Genomic DNA, 21,268 nt, shown 5'->3' with positions numbered 1-21,268 from the left:
GTCAAGCTTTTTAGGTCTGATATATAAATCTTCCCATCCTATAGGTTGGCTATAGGCCAAGTTCTTGTTTGTTTTTGTCTGTTTTTTGAAAAAAATAGTTAAAAAATATTAAAGCAAAAGCATTGTAATTATTCTATTGTAGTATAGCATGCTTTCTCAATAAAAATGCTTTCTTACATTTATGGCCACCAGCTTTCGTACTATGTTTACTACGATGTGAAAATGCAAACCAAACACCTCAGAGTTAATGTGATCTTTGCCAGATCTTTTCTTCATGGGTTAACTAGGGTGGGCAGAGCTTGATGAAGCAACTGGGTTCTCTCCTCCCCCCATTTTCCCTGCCCTCTCCTCTGTGATTTTCTTTTTCTTTTTTTTTTTTAACCCTACTCGCTCGTGCAGCCCGCCCGCACTGCCACCTTGAAGGATTTGTTGCTGGCGACAGAGCTAAGCCCTAAAGTGTCGGGTTCCCGCTGGCTGCCGCTGAGCTGCTGCTCTCGCCAGACATGTTCATAACCCTCAACTATTCCACTACAAGTTTGATCTGCAAATGTACACGGGATTATATCCGCAGCCTTTGGCCACATTTAATGGAGAAGATGGCTGTGTCTGTGCGTGCGTGTCTGTGTCTGTGTGAGATTGTGACCAACAGAGACATATCTCCTTGTTAGTTTTCAGTTTCAGTTTTTTTAGTGACAGACTTTTCTTTTGCTGTAGTGAACTCTTATGAAGTTCTTGTGGTTTCATTCCCATCTGCTTCACCTCAGTCTGTTTGGACATGCAGTCAGAGACAAGTCAGTTGTGTATTTCCATCTTCTCCTCTCTTATTACCTTTTAATCTTCCTATTCATATTGCATCTCTTGCATAGAAGTTCTAAACTACCATTAATCGAAACAAAATACCTGAGGGATCACCTGCTGTTAGATGACGTTGATCAAAGTCATAAAACTGCGTGAATGAGCAGAAGAGAGAGAATGACAGTTAAAGCAGGTACCAATTGATGCATGGTGGATATGAAACGTCCCCAGGAAGATTGCTCCCTTTTTAAAAAAAAAAAAAATATATATATATATATATATATATATATATATATATAAACGTAACAAAATGAAATGCTGAAAGGGCAAAAATGACCAGCATTATGCTGGGAAACATGCATCTTCGACTAAAAGAGCTAAATGTTCCGGTGTGTGTGCGTGTGTGTGTCTGTGTGTTTCTCTGCAGGTAAGCAGGTCATTCACCCCGGGCAGATCCAGGCTGTGCAGGAGGAGTTCTCTCCGAGTCAAGACAGGGTCCAGTGGGCCGAGGAGCTCATCACTGCTTTTGACCAGCATCAGAAAGAAGGAAAGGTAATAATAGATGTAGAATCATGAATTATTTCTCTGTAATGATTTTGTTTCGACCTTAAACGCTAAACAAGACTTTAGTATTATTTATTGTATTTAGGCATGGGGTTGTTACTGATGGAGATTCAAAAAGTTGATGATCAAAACTCTTACAATTTTACATCGCACAGTTCCCACAGATTAAAGTCTTGAAGCCCTGACATGATCAGAGCTGTTTCATTTGGCTGTATGAAGCATAAAGTAATGCAGAGCTCCCCCCTCCCCTACTTATTTCTATGAACTGCTCATCATCTACACCCTCCCCTCTCTTATAAGAAAGCTGAACTTCATTATTTTAAAACATTTCTGGTCTTGAAAAACCAGACGTGTTTTGAAATTAATGGTATGTCTACCGTCACTCCTGTTAAGAAATGCCTATTTGCATTTTTAGACCGAACATTTTGTATTAAAAAAAAAAAAAATCATTTTGGCAACATACAATTAAAACTACAGTTGGGAGGCCATGTATATGTTAAAAAGTCAACTGCATGCTCTCCCTGAGCAGATAGCCTGACTAATTAACAAGGAAATGTTAGGTGCTAATTTAAAATGACAAAATAACTAAAACATTCTTTCATATAAGCACTTGAAAACTACTAGTGAAATTAGTTTGTGCTCAGGCTGTTTTTTAGGTCTGTGCATCTAATTCAAAATAACAATATCCAAAGGTTCTATGTAATTATTTTTACTGTAGCAGCAGCAGCAGGAATAATTGTTATTTGTGTATGAATAAAAGCCAGTATAAAAGATTAATGCTACATGTATTCCTTTTTTCTTTTTTGCATAAATAGCCCAATGTAATGAAACTGCTGTGTTTTTACGTGAGAGTATGATGCCATGAAAATCTAATACTGGCTCTTGCCTGATTGTATCATAAAAGAGCAGCTCTTCCAGGACCCATCTGTAACTGACCAGCGTCTCTCTGCTGCCCGTACGCTGCGATGACACGGCTGTTTCTCTGCTCCAACGCTCACACTGATCCTTTGTGTGCACACCTCCATAGCTCAGGCTGCGTACTGTACACCCCCGGGTGACTCTCAGGACAGTGAGGGGAGGGGAGTTGGGCCAATTAAGTGTACAATATTATTGTCCCTAATTTAGTGCATGGTTGGAGCCTGTGTGCCGAGCTCTGTGGGCTGTCTGCTGAGGTAATACACAATCTGCCCGCCACCTCTCTCTCCCTGCCAGGGCAGCGCCCGAAGGGATTCATATCTTAGCCGGCCCTCAGCCGAGCCCTTCGTGTGTTTGTGTGTGTATATTATTTATCCATTTATTTATTTTTCACTCTTCCTTTGTCTACCCAGTTTCGTGTCTGAGAATATAAAAACAAAACCATGCTATTATACTAACTCCCAAAATATTGACAGAATTTTGACTTCTGCAACTGATTATATGTATGAAACGTGCGTCTCCAGTGCAATGTTTGTGTTTCTCCTCAGGGTGCGTTCACCTTCCGCGGCAGCATGATTGACTTGCCCTCGCTGAAGCAGGCTCAGAACATCCTGACCCTCGCTGCGGCGGTGTCGAAGAAATAATCGGAAGGGCCGCAGGTCTGAAGCAGGACAGGAAACTGGGATTCTCACAGACAAAATGAGCACTTCAGAAACTTTACAAACCATCCCCCCGGGGCAAGATTACAGTGGAAAACATGGTCTATATTTGTGTTATAACAGGAATATGTAGCTATGTATGTGTATATACTTATCAGAATCTTGCTTGAATTTGCTGTGGCGTGTGAGCAGTGCGGTCCTCTGGAAATGAACCTTGCGCAGTTCTTCTGATAGCGCGTTCACCATCATGTCACTGTGCAGCCTGCGCGCCCACACCCTCTGTCGCTTCAAAAGTCGTGATGAATGCTCTCCCATCAGCACGTCCTGGCAGGCGGGGGGGAAAGGGAGCAAAGGGTAAACAAACAACACCACTCTGTTGTGGTGGGTCCATTCCTGGGGCCTCGTAGCTCCACTCGGGACCTCCGCCGCCTGCCTTCACACGAACATCCTCGCGTTTTTGCGTCGGAAAAAAAAGCTAAAGAAAGAAATTCTCAATTTCATTTGTGTTTTTATTTTTAACTGCAAGGCCTGAAAGTAAATTGTGCGCAGCAACACTTTCACTCATTTTCTACATCAGGGCGACGTGTGCTTACAGCAGCGTTCGTCGAAAATAGCTTCAGCGGAACATGAAAAATGAACTCCTTAATGAGCGGAGTGAAGAAGTCACAAATGAAAGCACAAAAGGGGTCTTTGTGGAGCACTTGTCTGACTCGCAGAGGCTGTGAAGTGGGTGTGATGTTCGAGGAGAGACAGATTAGTGGCCATGTTGCTCCAGCAGACCAGGACCGAGGCTTTGTCTCTCTGACTGCGGATGGGAGGATAATTGAGGGGGTGTCGTATGGTTAATAGTGCCATTGGTGACCATGGTAATGAAAGGCGCCATACCACCTCTACCCCACCTCATCCCCGCTCTCTCTCTCTCTTTTTTTTCATGTTTCTTTTCCTTTACTGTATGATGTATTGTGTCTGGGACAGACCCGGTGTCCATGCCAGTCCTGTCCATACATAAAAGAAAATAAAAAGAGAGAGAGAGACAGAAACGGCTCCTGCGTCCAGCCAAAGACCCCGACAGTAAGCCGTCGCACTGGCAATTGGCCACATCGGTGACTCAAAACTGGTTCACTCTTTGCTGCCATAAGAACATATTGAGCTTGTTTTCAAACTCTAATGAAAAAAAAAGTGTTTTGTTTGATTGAAACGTAATATTTGCAGCCATTTTTGGACTTTCTGTGATGTTATCAAATGTATAAACTGTAAAACAATTAACGTGTAGTTTGTCTTGATTACTGAGAATGCAGATTGTTGCCATGTTTTTCTCTAACCCTTGCTTAACTTTGAAATGTTTTCCTCTTGCTTGTGAAACTTTCGCACATTTGCATTAAAAATCGCTCCAGTTAAAAATGTTCAATCCAAATATGCTTGTCGTTTTAGGCCAAATACGTTATAAAATGAATAAGTTAAGTTGATCTCTGGGATCAAGTAATAAAAACAGAATAGGTGGAATGTATGAAACACAAACATGTAAACCAAGTTCATAAAGAGTCAGAAAAAATACTGAATTGAATTGAATGTTAGTTTGTTACCATTTATAGTTGTATGTTAATTTTGTCTATATTTCTGTCATTCTTTCATTTTTTCAGTATTCATTTGTTCTTTTTTTTTTTTTTTTTTGCTGCGGCTTAAGATTTCACTGATGATGTTGTGATGAACCTGGAATGTCCAGTCGAACACACATTTCAGCTAGCCCAATATATTTACCATAAAATAACAAGGCATATCAATTCATTATTTTGATATTAAATAGCTAAATATATATATTTTTTTAGGAAAGTTGTTGACTTTAGTTCTTTTTTTGTACTGTATGTTGGTTATATTTACAAAATTCTCAAAAAAAAAAAAAATACTTACTTACTTACAGAAATCTGAAGATACACAAAATAACTGCAATAATTTGAAGCGCAACGTTCAGGCAGCTGTCTCCCCTCACAATGCTCTGGTACAATGTCTGAATCCCGGATGAAAAAAATCTGGGTACACCCAACAACCTTTTTTTTTTTTTAGCTGCCATCACTGTCTTTTCCAATTCAATCCTGTTTACCGCACCGCTCCACCTGAGGTGCAACACAGTGGAATAAGTGTCAAATTAAAAATGTCCTACTTAGTGAGAATGACTTTGGCTTTATGTTGCCGCATTCAGGTGAATTTCTAAGGCAATTAAAGCATTATTTCCTACAGTAAAACAGATTTCTTACAGCCCCTATTCAGAGTGCTGTGGAGGTGCGTGAAAGGCCCTCAGAAAGCCAGTTAGCCTCACATGGCTGTGAATGCCCCACGCTGCAAGCCCACCAGAGCGTAACAGAGTGACTTTAGTTTTGCAGGAGCCCACTTTGACGGGACAACTTGACTCTGCAAGCTGCTCTGCTCCAACAGGTGCCCCCCACCCACTGACAGGAAGGAAGACCTCAGAGCAGAAGGAGGGGGAAACTGCAACAAAGTAAGCTCCTCGTGAGAATAAAGGAGCAAATGATTTGGACAGGTTTAGATGTTTCTTTGTTTTTGTTGATGTTTTTTTTTTTCTTCTTGTTTTGTTTTCCTTTGGGTTTTTTTTTTTTTTTTTTTTTTTTTTTTTTTAAAGAAATGCAGTAGCCTAGAAACCTCTCCTCCTATTGTTTTTCACCCTGGCATCTCTGTAGATTACAGGAATTCACCCGAGTCTGACTCTGCTACGTAATTCTGCGTGACATTTCTATTATATAATAAACGCGATAATAATATTAACAGTAATACAAATTCACGTCTTCGCTCGGCAGTCTTATTTAAATACGCGTCTCCGGTATTCCCTGAGAGATTAAATTACAATTAACACGATTAGAACCTCACAGAAAAAAAAAAAAAGAAAGAAAAAAAAAATGTGACGGGGAATCAATTAGGCAGCGAGCTGCGTTTCATAGCCCGGTAATGTGCCGGTCGAGATTGCTTTCATAAATAATGAGCGCTTCAGCGGAGGGAGAGAGAGAGAGAGAAAAGGCTCGTATGCAAAACACCGTGAGAGGAAAATTAAAATGAAATGTTTTACATATTTCCCCATTAATCCAAATGGGACCCGTGCGGCACAGATAGTTTTCTTCTAATTCCCCCCGCCTCCCCTCCTGCCCGGGGATGCTCAAATAATGACTTGATGTTTTAATAGACTTCTAAATGGCGATGTATGACAGGCTAATTGCAGCGGCAGATTTTACTCCGAAGCAATAAGAAATGCCGCAGTTACGTGCGCGTGGCGCAGTTTGAGAGGAGAGGACTTATTTATGTATTTGTTTATTTTAATATAGCGGAGCGGAGAGGGAGGAACACGTTTTTCACTTGCGCTAATTAACGTCCAATAACGCTGTTCGCATTAGTTGCGGAGTTGCTGCTGTTGAAGCCATTTAAGCTCAGGCCGTACAGAGAAACTGACAGAAGGGTCGTTCATGCGCGGCCCCCCAGGCGGACAGCTGAGCGCTCGGTTTCTCCTATCAGCTTAAAGTTAAAACGCTTTAAATAATAACAATAATTTTTAAAAAAAGTGAATTTCTGCTTTGCGTTCTTCAAGTTTGACCACTAAATGGATCATAAAATGGCATAAAACGACGCATTTTGAAGTTAAGAAAGGGCGCTTTTTATGTGAGCCATCGGGCCTTTTATACAGCGAACTCTTTTTTCTTCTTCTTCTTTTTTTTTTTTTACCACATATGTGACAAAATTAACCCTGGCAACCGACTTTATATAGCTTAATGTTTCATTCTGATTATAAACCATTTTGAAGCCGCTTTGATGACCGTAACAGTGAGCTTGCCTGGATGTGAAATCTACCAAGGCCTGTCTCTGCTGCGTCAGCTGGCACATTATACCATTGCTAACTCAATTTAAAAGGGGCTCTAAATGTTCCTCTTTATTTTTCTTTTTTTATAGCAAAGACAGAAGAAATGTGTAATTGCTATAACTTACCTTTGCCATATGTTTGACAAAAATAAAAATAAATAATTTTTTGCTTATTTGCATGTTTTTGGATTTGCACAAGAGGCTGTAAATATATATATAAAAAATTGTTTTTTAAAAAGCATGATCCACTTTGGCCTTTTCAGTGTTTACTCACCGACTCTTTGGCCGTTTACAGGCCATCTCTGTTATTGAGTTTTCAACCTGTGCACTGTTAAACTTTTAGAGTTTACCTGAAAAAAGAAAATGATGTTCCTACATGTTACGGGTCAACACATTTGAATCTGGTCTTCTGAGTCCAAATTACAATTGGTTATTAGCTAAAAGACACAAGTAAAACAACTAAATCACAATATGTACCCTTTGAAGTTTCATCAGTGTTGAAAAGAAAAAAAACGTAAGAATTAGCTTTTGAATAATGCTTTAAGTGTTGTCGTATAAACGTTTTCATCGCAAAATTACAGCTAAGGTTTGCAAAAACTGCCACAGGTTATAGAAAGCTCAGTTAGCTAGCAAAATTGTTCTTTAGTTTGTTTGTTTTTCTAAGCTACTTGAGCATTAAAGGCTACTAAAATAGCAATAAACTTTTTAAGTCTGTTCAAGCGAAGTTGCAGAAATCTTTTTCCTGACAACAGCTAAGATAGGGATTAGCAACAGCTGTAGGGTCGAGAAGTACAGCTTGCTAACACGTTTGAGTTTAGCATTAGCATTGTCACTAAGCAAGCTAGACTTGGACTTAAACTCCAACAAAGAAACTCGAGTGTGATGGTAGTTCTCAACATTTTACCAAGTTCATCCATTCATAATACAGCCCATATAAACATGGATCCTTTGCTGTGGTCCAGTTTGACCTTTAGAATGTCAAACTGGACATGCTAAAGGTTAACGGAACCAAGACCTTCAGTGTAGAAAGCTCAGGATTTGTTACCCCAATAAAACACACAGTGCTTTTAGGATCTATCCACTACTGAACACTATTTCTATATTAACATAATTTATGTTTAGGAAAGAAATATAGATTTAATGGCTAAAATTTAATACCCCCATATTCGTATTTTATAGTGTGGATTTCTTGTCAGCAATTTTAGCTCTACATGGATTGAATCGCCCTAATTTCAAGATTATCTGCCCTTTAAAACGAATATGATTTTATTATTATTATTTTTTTTTTTTTGTAATTATTGAGAACAAAATAAACAACGACAACAGCAAATAACCAAACAAAATAAAAAAAACCCCGATATTTCTTGGTGGCATTACCTTCCTCCACTGCTCCTTTCCTGGGTGGACCCCCCTTCTCCTCGATTCACTTCTTCTTAACGGGCCCAGATCAAAGGCTGACCGGCCCGGCGGAGACCACTAAAACCCGCCCGCTTTGTCTGCTGTTGCCAGGGGTGAGGGAGAGGAGGAGGAGGAGGAAGAGGAGGAGGAGGAGGGGTGGTGTAATGAAACGGTCTCCACAACTTTTTGGTCATTTTTATCTTTCTTCTTTCAGTTGCGTTTGACTATCGTGTGTATTATTTCAGCCGTCTTTATTGTCAGAATACCTCGATTTTTATTTATCTTTTATTTTATTAATTAGTTCCCTGCAGCCTGACAAAAAAAAAAAAAAAAATACTACTCTGCCCGATGTAACACCTCTCAACTGAAGTCATGGAATGGAGCTAATAAAAGTGGCATAATATCCGCTGTTCCTGAACGCACATGCATGGGTCAAAGTTGAGACAGAGGGGGTGTAGGGGGGCGGGGGGAGTAACCAATAAAAGGCAGACGTCAGCTGAGGTGTGTGGTCACATGACAAGGAGGTGAGATCACAGTGTAACACCTGCCTCCAACTACAAATTTGATTGAAAGAAGACGGTTGTAACACATATAGTCAATATTTTATTATTTTATTTCCTGTAGGGTCCTCCTCTCCTCCGTGAGAAAAAACTTTTCGTCCATCACGCACCTTGACAGTTTGAAGAAGAATCACGTAAAGATTGAAATCTCTATCGTCAGTGGGTTACTGATGCAGGGGTTTCTCTGAGCTCTCACTGTGCTCGGATCGCGATGAGCTTGCCTCCTTCACACAATAAAAATGAATTTGAGAAGATGTGGAATATTAGCCATTCTAGTAATTAGTATGTTAATCATGCATTTTAGCTTGTTCAATGAAGGCTAAGTTCTAACAACAGCTGCTCCATTTTGGTTGCAGCGTACTTAAACATTTTGATGAGAATGAGAAGTCAAAGTCTTCGTTCAGGCAACCTCAGATCATCTTTATCTAATATCACTAGATATTCATATTCACCATCTGACGTGTAAGAATATATTTTAAACAATTAGTTGGAGCTAATTTAGGGATCCTTCAGATAATACATGAGCAGCCACAAAGCTACAACAGAATCCAAAGAGTTGCATTAAGTTTGATTTTAAGGGGACTTTAACATTTAGGAACCCTGATCCTCAGAGTTCCTATCACTCTGGGTACTTGCACTAAAAATCAGTTGGTTTGATATGTTCATTATGTTTTCTTTAAAAAAAAGAAAACCTGCAAAAATTATTTCGGAATACACAAATGAGATCCTCTTTTGACACTTTGGTTTATTTCAAAACAGTTTAATCATTCATTTGACACGCTTCTTTTCCTCTATAAAAATGCATATTCATGGTGAACGCCCCACTCATCTTGGTGGCGCCACGGGTCGTTGAACTTCTAAACTTAATTTCTGTAAATTTCCCTTGTTTAATTCAAAGTTTGCTGCGTCGGCGCATTTTATTTTATTTTTTTTTTCATAAGCGGAATAACACTGATCTCTCCGCATAATCAAGCCCCCGAATGCTTTTGATTCGCACCGGCCTTCCCCCTCCCTCATCGCCGCTGAGCAGGTGGAGGCCGCGCACCTGCACGCACAGCTGCGCGCACCTTGTTATCGCCGTCGCTGCTTGACGCTCAGGAGTGACTAGGAACTTGCCTTTTTTTATTTTGTCTTTTTTCCTAAGAAACAGAGCGCGTTGGGCAATTTATTTGTGTATTTATTTATTTTTTAAAAAAGGCATATTCCTTAAATTGATTTTGTTTATTCAAATATCCACTCTGGGTAATTGTGTGCTTATCCCGGTGAATCTCTCCGCGCTTCGACATGACACTATCTAATCCAATTAAACACGATAACCCTGGACTCACGTTTTATTCTCTTCCGCTTTTTATTCCACCCCAGCCCTCTTCAACTTGCAGACAAGCACTCCTGGTTTTGTGTCAAAGACGGAGTCAAGAGCCCTCTCTTAATCCCGAGCAAGCACCACGAGTGATTGAAAAGTGAAAGGAAGCCCTCATTGGTCCTCGAGCTGGATAGTGTTTTCTTTGTCCTGCACTATATACGGTCAGTCCTTTTAATGTGGCTCTTTACAGAGGAACCACGTTCCGGCTCGGCTGTCTGAATGAATCTGGCATCATCTCGGGCTCCTTTTTTTTTCTTTTCTTTTCTTTTTTTTTGTTTTGTTTTATTTATTTAACATTTAAAACTTGTAATCCAAACCACTTGCTAATTGGGATTTAGGAATCAATTAAACACGTGAAGTGCGCGCGCTTAATGAGCCCTCGGTTAGAATAGGTTGGGCCTATGCCCATAAACATCAAGAATCTACTATGAAATTGACTAAAATCTTTAAGCAAAAATCTAACTACACGTCTGAAATTAATAACTTGAATTCAGTTAAAACAAAACAAAACAAAAACAGAACCGAACTGAAACTGCATCTCACACTTGATTCCACTTTTTGACGTCATGTCTGGGAAATGTATGGCAGCATCGCCATATTGTTGGCGTGGATGCTGCAGAACGACAGGTAATTGACATTAATCCGCTCTGTGGCAGACTCAGGGGGGATGGAAAGTAAATGGGGATGCGGTTAATGAAGCACCGCTTGCCCTTTGAATCTCGGTCACAGCGTGCTGCAGGGGAAGTTTTCAACAAACTTTTATTTGTTGCTTTTTTTCAGATGTGCATTCATAGACATAAACAGATGGAAAGGGGGGAAGAAGGAGCTGCAGATTGGAATTGGGTCGGTGAGCTAAAGTTCTGCTTTTGTTGTTGTTTTTCCAAGAGACGATTTAGTTTATTGGAGTGCTTCATTAGGCTAACAGGAGCTTAGCCCTGCACAGGGTTATTGTTGGTGTTCTGCTTATTATCATTCAGATTGGGAGAGCTCCCGGTAGGAGCTGCGACAGACGGACAGGGGCCAGGTGAGGGAGGGGGACTTCCAGCGTGAGGAGTCGCACCTCTCCTCAGCCGATGCAACAGGGGCCTGCTTAATGAGGGCACCTATGGGGCCCCTCCTGGATAGAGAAGTGGCCTAACCTCTCCACGGCCCCAGACGGAACTGGAGCACCTGCGCGCCTCTGGTCCCCCTCCTGGTTTCCTCCTGTCACCGCCCTCATCGTCAAGAGTTCATGCCTCCAACTTCTACTTGTGACGCTGCATAAGGTTATTTTGAAAATCGAAGGAGGAGCTGGGCAGCACCCCCCCACCTGCCCCCCTCACAGCTCCCACACTCCCAATGTAATGAACGCATTGGGACTACTCTTCTCCTCCCTCAAAGCTGAGGGGAATGAGGAAGTGAGTGAATCTCTCTTTTTTGTAATATTACACAGAGGAACATCTCAAAGAATTAGAACATCGTTGAAAGTTTATTTCAGTAGCTAAAAAGGGAAACTCGCATAGATTTATGAAACACAAATTGGGACATTTCAGGTGTTCATTTCTGAAATACAGAAGATACTCACAATTAAATATGAATAAAAATTTATTCTTTTAATTCAATAATGTTACCATACTCTTTAAAGTGTGCCCTTGTGCTGCACAGTATCCGCTCTCAATACTCAGGGCTCCTTTTGTGCGGATTGCTGCTTTAGTATTTCATGTTGCTGACACTGTCAGCCTCTAAATCTGCTTAGGTGTAAAGAGTGTCAGGCGCCTTTCAACTTCCTCTAGACCAAATCTCTCAGAGGTTTGGTCTAGATGTGGCCGGTAAATCAGGTGAAATCAGGTTGCCTGTGCACGTTTTTGTTTTGTTACACTTTTTCCTTCTATTCAACTTTCCACCAACAGGCTGAGATACAGCACTCTCTAAACAGCCAGCTAGTTTAGTAATGACCTCTTGTGGTTTACTGTCCTATCAATATATGTGCGTGTGTGTGTGTGGGGGGGGTGACCTGTCACAATTTGATTCATTTTTGGAGAAACCGATGGCTCTTTCATTAAGACAAAACTAGCTTAAATACATACTTGCGATACACCCTCCTGAGTGCTACTAATCTACATATGTGTTTCACATTTTGAATTGAATTACTGTAAGAAATATATTTATTTTTTTGTTGATATTTTTCTTTGATTGAGATTCACCTGTGCACCACGAGTGTTACAGGTTATCCGTTCGGACAGGAATGTGGCGAGCCATCAGTCAAGCATGATAATGAAATCACAACCTTTCAGATTTAATAGCGCCAAAGATGGATAAGCTTTAATATTTCCAGAGATATACTGTCATTAACAATGGCAAGTGTCTCCAAAGGGCCAAAAGGTTCCCGTCCCCAGTGGAGCCAGCCTAATTATACAATTAGTCTTGTGATCGGGACAGTCCAGCACCAAATGTCCTCTGGGACAGAAGCAGACACATTATGGCTGTCATCTGCACCTTCACAGGAAGGAGTCGCAGGCTGCATTGTTTGTGTTTTTGATTCTGTAAGTTATGGACAGTGACTGGTATCAAAGTGCTCCAAGATTGCAAACAGTTATGGTTTCATAACTGCAACATTTTCCGCTACTTTTTAAGATATCCCAGAGGAAGTGTTGTAGCGATTGGATTTTCTTCAGCTGAATGGAGCATAAGAGTGATGGAGTGCTGCTGCCCTCCTCCCCCACATAATGCTGCACACTGCCAGTCAGCCGGCTGCAAAGCATCTATGCTTTCTCATTTACAAGAAAGCTAGATTTGACTGTGTAGATGTATTCCCAGCTGCATAAAACATGTGACGCTCATGATGTGGATACTATGGAATAATCCCCCATCATTCGCTGTCTTATCCTATTAGAGCCAAATACAAGAAATCAATGATAGAAAATTCAAATTAAAAAGAAGTTAGCTGTCTGCTGAATGCTTTTACGAAAACAACTGGATCTTGTTTTTCAAACTTTACCGCTTCTCTTGTTTGGCGTCACAATGGTCCCCTAAGACTTTCGCAACATTGTACTAACAAACAAAAACACACATTTTCACACAAAGTTTTTAAAACTGTATTGTAGTCTTGGTACATTTTTATTATGCATTTTCCAAGCTTTTTGAGGAAAACGTGTAAATACAACAGCTTTTTTATGAAATAGCAGATTTTTAAGGACCGGACAGACCTTATTAAAGAGATAGCTACAATGCAGCAAGTACACATGAACGCACCAACTTTGAGACATTGGTTAGCCCGCGTCTCTTTGAAATGTCTGCAGTTAAAACCAGCATGTTTGGCTTTACGTGGTTAAAAATTGCAGTTTTTAAACCGATATAAAATTATAGTTCAAAAACTCAAGCTTACCATAACATGACAATAGCATACCAGCTACATTTTGTCTTTAAAATCTTTTAAAAAAAAATGCTCTAGAGTCAAATGTGCATTCAACGTCATAAGAAATTGGAGTAGTTGGTAAATGGCTGATAGTTTCTGTGGACATCAGTAACACCAAAAGTCTTCTTAGCATTCAATCATTTCTTGCCTTAAGCCTCATCTGGGGCCTCACCAGACTGAGCCCACGTCTCTTTGAAGCCCTGGGCCAGATGGAGACCTCCGTATCTCAATCCTATTGCCCAGCCAACCATATTTCCTTTCTGGCTTATCCCTGGTCAGTTGGAAACATCAAGACGCCACATTTTCTTCTGGACAGTCAGAGCCATATCAGCCAACGCCAAAGTCAAGTCAGTGAGAGCGAGTAGGTGTGACGCTTGTGATGTGTTTGAGGATCCATACGGACCTCTCCGTGAAGTCAGAGGGAGGTCTCGGCTCCTGATGCTGAAAGAGGCTGTGGTGTCTCCACACTGGATGCTTTAACATTAGTTTGCTGGCTTATCACGCTGAATTAGATCTCCTACAGATAAGCTGGAGGCAAAGGTTGTTTGCTAACCAACTTCACCACTTTGCCCACAGTGCATATGTGGCGGTTCAGCTATGGTAAAAGTCAGAGGAGTTATACCTTTGCCTGTTCTCAGTGTATGCGCTCTCTTGTCTTTCCTTTATTTTCCTGACTCATGCTGGAGTTTTCCCCGCTCATGTTTCTTCTCTGTGTACTGACATGAGTTTTTTCTTCCCTTGTCTTCTGTTTCTGCCCCCAAGAGATACCCCATCTTCCTCCCTCCCCAGCTGTGTAAGAGGGATTTCTCCCCTCTCTGGATGCTGACCTTTTCTTGCAGTAAACCCAGATGCATTCAGGGGCCAGCCCTCTGATGTCGGATGCACACAGTTCTTTCCAAATGTGCTTCTGATGCCAATCTTTGTCCACAATGAAGAGGGTTGATCGTACAAAAGAGAGGGGATTGAATAAAGTGATAGTCTGGCTCTATGTGGCTGAAGTAATTTTTCTCGATTGCAGATAAGTTTGACAATATGAGAGGGAGGGGAAAAGAACGAAGCGTGGATTTGAATTACATTACCAAGGATCATAATGGTGGGGGTAATCCTTTATTTATGAAGAGCTGAAGTGCATCTTTGCTCCGGCGTGCAACCATCTGTATGTATCCAACACGTAGAAAGCTAGCAGATTTACTGGGACTTGGAAAAAGTATTGACGTCTTTTACACTTTACTACAATTTGCAATGTGAAACCCACAAAGTTCAGTGTACTTTGTCAGGGTTATTGTGGAGCAGATGTACAGAAAGTAGTGCAGACCATCAAAAGGATTTGAAAATGTTAAAAAGTGATAGAAAAAAAAACAGAGAAGTGTACCAAATCCCTTCAAGAAATAACTAAACCAACCCGGAGGCTTATGGTAGCTCTAGAGAAGCAGCAGTGATCCACTGCTGATGTGGGAGAATCAGTCAGCACAGCAACTACGAGGGATGCACTCTGCCAAGTCGGCCTCTACATGTGGTGGCAAAAAACAAAGCCATAGCTGAAAGGAAAAGGGAAAGAAAGAAGTGAAATTTAAAGTTCGCCACAACGCAGCAAGTACATCCGAACACACTCCACTTTGAGACATGGTGGAGGCAGCATTATGCTGTGAGGTTGGGTTTTCGTCAGCAGGGGCATGGAAGCTGGTCAGAGTTGAGGTGGAAGTGGATAAAGTTAAGAAGAGGGAAATCCTGCAAGAAACCCTATCGAGGCTGCAAAAGAGTAGACGTTAACGTTCAAGAGGGACCTCGATTCTTTAATCCTAAGCAAAATGTCTGCATGGCCCAGTCAAAGTCCAAATCAAAATCCAATTGAGAATCTGTTACGAGACTTGAAAATCGAAGTTCACGTTCTATTTTGCAAAGAGGAATGTGCAAACGTACACCAAAATGCTTTGAGTTGTAACTGCAACACAAGCTGTTTCTACAAAGTGCTGACTCAGGAGGGACTGAACACAAACGTACATCACACTTTTCAACATTTTTAAACTAAAAAGTACTTTTTACAGCCATGCATAACTTCTCTCTGCTATATGCTCTAGTAAATTCCCAATAGATACACTAAAGTTTGTGGTTGTAATGAAATAAAATGTGGGAAAAGTCATAATACTTACATGTGATACTGTGATCACATGTAAGACATGTGTAAATTGTAAACATTTATGGCTGAAACACTGCGGCCATATGTGATTAGATCCACATGTTTTCTCAATATATCTAAACTGTAAATCTGTCAAAAAATGTGCAGCGTTTTCAAATAATAATTAAAAAAGGCCATCAAAGTCATAGAAGCTGCCAGAAGCGAAGCTGTTTCTTCTTGTTCCGTCCAGTATCATGCAACCAGCATCATCCCTGGGCACAGATCAGAATACAGATCACTAAAAAGTCCATCTGCTGCACTTTGATGGAGTAGCTGACCATCTCTCTCCACCCGCTCTCATCCCCACTTTCCAAGTTTCGCTGAGGCCTACATCCTGCATTTAGAGGCTTTTAGAAAAGCCTTGTCATTCAATGAGAGGCGGCCGGGGGAAGCATGCTCACGCTCATCTGCACTTCGGTTTTCTACTTTCTGGCCGGTGGGCCGTATAATAGGGCCAAGGTACGGCGGCGGCTGGCTCATGCGGTTGTCCGTGGACGACCTTGCTCCCCCTCACCTGCAGCCTTGGAGCGGCTCCCAGTCCTGGGATGGGGCTTTTTGGAGCGGCACCAAGTTTCCGTACCCCCACAGATGTTACCGAGCCACCAGATTTGATGTCAGGTTCTGAGTGATGCATCACGCTCCTTTGAACAGCGGTGCAGCACTGCGAACCAGCCCCATACGTTTGCAATACTCAGATCTTTAACAGATGAGATTAAAAAGTGTTCATGTAAGTTTGACGTTTATGTTAGCAGAATTTGGAAATTCATCAAATTTAGAGAATAACTGCTCGGTATTTGCGTCTTTAAACAGCCTTTTTTGTTTCTCTGATTCTAATTACTTTATTTTTCTTGTTTACCTTTTTCATTCTAAAACCATGGAGGGTTTTCATGATTAGAATGATGAGACTTTTGACCTGCAAATGAAACATAGGTCAAATGAAATCTTTAACAGAAAAACTAATGTGCAAGGGACTAAAGCACAGGTGATGCTAAGACCCATCTCACTGGGGCTGTGCTTCATCTAAGTGCTTTAACATCAACTTTTAAAGATTACACAAAAGTCCCACGACTTAGATAAACATGTTTAAAGAATTCAAGTAAGCATTTAAGCATGGAAGCTTTTGAAACTTTTTAAAACCTTTGATTTAGATCACAAGGAAAATACAGAAAGAAAGTTGCTAATTATTCCTTTTATCATGAATGTTGTGTTCTACGTGTGCTTTCAGGGCATGATAGCAAAGTCTGACCTATTTTTACATACATTTTGGTGTAGACTGTGGTTTATGATTCAGATCTTGTGCCCCCAGTACGTCTCCGTGTCTAGCAACGCCCCTGATCAAACAGGGTAAAAACGCGTTGTATATAAGGCACCTTAAAACAGCCTTAAAGTTTGAAGAACACCGTTATAAAGCATTAATAAGGACATATATGATGTGCACTCAGTATAATTAATTCAATGAACTTCCACTACGAGTTAAATAAATAAAAAAACAGCTAATAAAAATAATAACACTCCGAGGATTACTTTTTGTCAGATGTGGAACTCCTTCGCGAAACGCACCGGGGCTAAAGGGTGAAAGAACAGCTGCTGAGTCTGGGCTGAAGAGGCGCGACGTTCCCCCTGGAGACATCCGACAAAAGGAGGGTGGAAAAGTCTCTATTCAAAACTTTCTTCAAAGGCTCAAAGAAAAAAAGAAAAAACTCCGACAAATTCGCATCTTAAACTTGAAGACCAACTTATCCCCTCCAGGCTGTCGAGCATGGAATAGGAGAAAAAGAAGAAGAAGGAAAAAAAGAAACATTCAGGCTGACTTTTCGCTGAGCAGTCTCAAAAACTTGCGCTTTACTTACGATGGACGAGAGAGAGAGAGAGAGAGAGAATCAACTCCGAATAGAAAGTTTTTTGACAAGAGAGAGTGTTGCAAAGGCAACTGGACTGCTTTGTTTTCGGACCTTCTCATGAAATATAACACCACACCTACCCAGAGGTGGGAGCATTTGGCATAACGCCTGGAAGACAAATATATATATATATATATAGGCTATAAGCTATAAAATGAAAAAAAAAACTGTGTCAACGGTCTTCGTGACAAAATCATGAAACGTACAGTAAGGCAAGCAGGTGTAGTTCTGCGCGAACGTCTGCTCTGTTTGACGCACACAAATTGTTCTACAAAGTGCAAATCCTGCGCCGTTATGTCGTTTTTTGACAAAACCTGTGAAACTTTGCCGGAAAGGCGTGAAGAGAGCAGCTTTATTCTGACTACAAGAGTTGGGTAAATATTGATTCAACTCAGGCTCTTTTATAACCCTCATTTTCAGGGGCCTTGGCCTCCGTTTATCACTCGATGTTCTTAGTTTTCACCCAATAGGGATCAGGAAAAGTGTGATTTTATTGTGTGGCCAAAACCGTGACAAAGTGTGTGCAGGTCTGCCGAATGGGATCTGGAGATTTAGGGCGCACGGTGTGAAGAGTGACACTTCCTTTCTCATTTCTATAAATAAATACTCGTATTATTATGATGATTATGATTATTATTATTATTGTTATTATTATTATTGTTATTATTATTACTATTATTGTCTCGATTCCACTCTGATTCCCCGGAGACGTGAGCCGTCCCATGGCTGCAGGTGCTCTCTGAGCACACACTCAGAGGACGCTTTAACTTTTTTTGTCGTCGCTTCACATGCAACTTTCGTGCGCATTGTGCCGGCGGCATTCAGGAGATGGATAAAGCTTGTAAATGCTGACAAGTCCGCGTTTGTTTTGGGTCCACGCTCGTCTGAGAAATTATCGCTCAACCCCTTTAAAGGGCCCAATTGAGTAGCAAGCAACGTTCTCACTGGGAACCCCTCTTTCTCTCTCTCTCTCTCTCTCTCTCTCTCTCTCTCTCTCTCTCTCTCTCTCTCTCTCTCTCTTCCCCCGTCTTTTTAGTTAACTCCCACCTCCTCCCCCCTCTTTGTCCTCTCCAAAGTGGCGTCTGCATGTCTGACTCTTGCCAGTTACTGATTTGCAGGCAGTATATGTTAAGGTGGCCCATGTAAGTGATTTCCACGGACATCCCACTAAAGGAGAACAAATCGCTGACAAAAGCAGCGCCTTTCCCATTCAGCGGCGTCGTTAGGACAACCCAAAAAGTATTCCTCAGATAATAAGTTCTACTTCAAAGCGTTTCTCGCTGAAGGGTGACCGCTTCACTCCTTTTTATTAAGTCCCCCTCCTTTAAAAAAAAAAAAAAAAATGCGGCCGTGGAGTGTCTCTGCTTATTTTCCATCATGTTTATTTTGCAGCGTCTGTTTCCAAACAGGAGCTTCTCTCCCTTTTTGGGGGCCGTGAGGGGGAGGGGGGGGGGTCTTACCTATTTACAGGGGTGTCTACAGAGAGTTTTAGAAAGGGGCGGCCACGTGGGGGCCCCACTAAGAATTAATGGCGGTGGAACACACAGCAACCAATTCATGTTTTTCATTTATTTATTACAAAATTTCTCAAAAAAACATATAATTGTTTGTATTGAAAAATGTATGATTTTTTTCAGGAAGTGTAGCTCAATTATTTTTTTCATGCCAGCCCTAATCTTGAAAATCGATTGTTTTACCTCTTAAGAAGTGGTAACTACAAACAGCCAACTATCTGAAACCATGTTTAGGAACTATTATTTGTCACTAATGCTTCCCGTCTCTGCCCTGTAAATATTAATCATCCATTGACAATACGGTGATAGGTAGAAGTAGTAGTAGTTGTAGAACTGTTGGCTATTTTTTCCTCTTCAAGATTTTTGTACGGTTGCATTTTTGTTTGCTTCCAGTCTGACTTTTTAGGATGCAAAATGCATTTACCATGCATTTCCTAATCACCGCATTTGTGCCTGCTTTGACGCCGGATAGTTAAAGCAAATAGTTAAAGTCATCTCACAAAATAATATACGTCAGCAACTGGTTACATTCGACGAGCGCAAACAAGAAACAGAACCTAAACTATATGGGAATACAGTGTAATATATGCTTTCCAGTTGATGTCCAGTAGACATTTTAGACATTTAAAATGTCTAAAATGTCTATCATTTTAGACATTTTAGAGTGTCTAAAATGATAAGTGAGATTTATGAGCTTTCTGTGACCTGTCTTTGTCATGTACAGGTGTGAAGTGGAAGCTGGAAGAGCCAAAATGGCAACTTAAGTATGAAATGGGGGTAATAAATTGAAAACATATCTAAATCCAATTGATACTATTCATCCGTCTGTAATGAGTGTGCGATTACACCTACATAATCCACAATTTTAAACCAAAACACTGCAACTCTAGCAACTTTTACTCATGGTCTTTACTTTTACTCAGGGTAATTATTCCTTAATTTAGTAATTTACTTGGTTCTTACTTATTGTTAGCTTTGGATTCATCTTTTAATGATATCTGGAATAATTTATTAGACACTGTAAAGTTTTAAAGGCACTGTGTTCTAACATTTCCCACAGTGTTCGTTATTAGCTACCGCACAGCATAACATGTTTGTATTTCTCAGAACTGCACATTTTTTTAATGGCATTAACATAAAACACGACAGTATTCAGCGGATCAATCCTGCAGCTCGGCATTTAAGAAAAAAGCGCATCGCTTTCGCTGTGCTGAAACAGCCACTTCTGCACATCTCTGTGAAATGAAGCGGGAACTGTCTGGAAACGTGCAAATTATATTTTGCGGAATGTCTCGGAATTACTGGAAGGATACACCACTGACACAATTACACACCTCGTCAAAAGTTCTGGGTTACAATTGACCCCATGGTGTAACTTGTCCCATCCTTCAATTTGTTGCTATGGCAGAATTTCATTTTTTTTTTCATGTTTTTTTTTTTTTTAAACCTCTGCAAAAGTTAGTGATCCCAACTTGAGCTGTGCTCTCTCTCTCTTTTTTGTGTGACCTAAGTAGTGATCCTGATATAATGTACAAGTTCAAACTCCATTTAATGAGATAATTAATTTTGGCACAGATTGCTGTGAAATTACAGCTAATGTCCCCATGTTTGATTTGCCATGTACAGTACGGAGGCAGCAGGGTCAGACGTTATAGTGAAAACTTGTAGCAAAAAAAAAAAAAATTAAAAGACAAAACCATATTTTGTAAATGATAGATAAATAAATATGCATGTTTTGCAACTCTTAGAAGTTCATTCTTTCCTCTCTTACAGTCACTCTTAGAAAAAACAGTACTGTGTTAGCTAACTTTAAGGATTTGCTAATGACCCCCACCCTCCTAATGACACCACACCACCATATTGGTTGGGGTGATCAGAAAAGTGACATTTTGCGGTATTTTGTCCCTTTTTCCTATCTAGTAAAACTTATCGGAATGTTCAAAGAAAAATCCACAGAAGTTGGTGTTTAACAAAGTTCCTTTTGCACCAGGTAGGAGCATCTTATCTTGTGCTCTAAATGAGCATTGGAGCTAGTTTCCAGTTCTCATTCAATTCTCCACGCTGACCTGAGTCAGGTGTGTCTTAATTCCGACAGGAAATAGTTGCTTTTACACCCCTTTCCTATTTTATCCTGATGTTCTTCTCGCACAAGAATAAAAGTTTCTTTGGAG

General features: G+C 40.7%; 1 protein-coding gene across 1 annotated transcript in view; it reads left to right on the top strand.

Annotated features, from left to right (window-relative positions):
* The window catches only part of clybl (citrate lyase beta like), a 65,126-nt gene extending 59,167 nt beyond the window's left edge, over positions 1 to 5,959 (top strand). The window contains exons 7-8 of the mRNA XM_028022355.1: positions 1,223 to 1,347; positions 2,823 to 5,959. Coding sequence (XP_027878156.1) covers positions 1,223 to 1,347; positions 2,823 to 2,918 — 221 coding nt within the window. The 3' untranslated portion in view covers positions 2,919 to 5,959. The remainder of the gene's footprint in view (positions 1 to 1,222; positions 1,348 to 2,822) is intronic.
* Positions 5,960 to 21,268: the final 15,309 nt, after the last annotated feature.

This window comes from Xiphophorus couchianus, chromosome 7, assembly GCF_001444195.1.
Source record: "Xiphophorus couchianus chromosome 7, X_couchianus-1.0, whole genome shotgun sequence".
Taxonomy (NCBI): Eukaryota; Metazoa; Chordata; class Actinopteri; order Cyprinodontiformes; family Poeciliidae; genus Xiphophorus; species Xiphophorus couchianus.
Note: the sequence above shows the minus strand (reverse complement) of the source record. Positions and strands in the feature narration are given on the sequence as shown.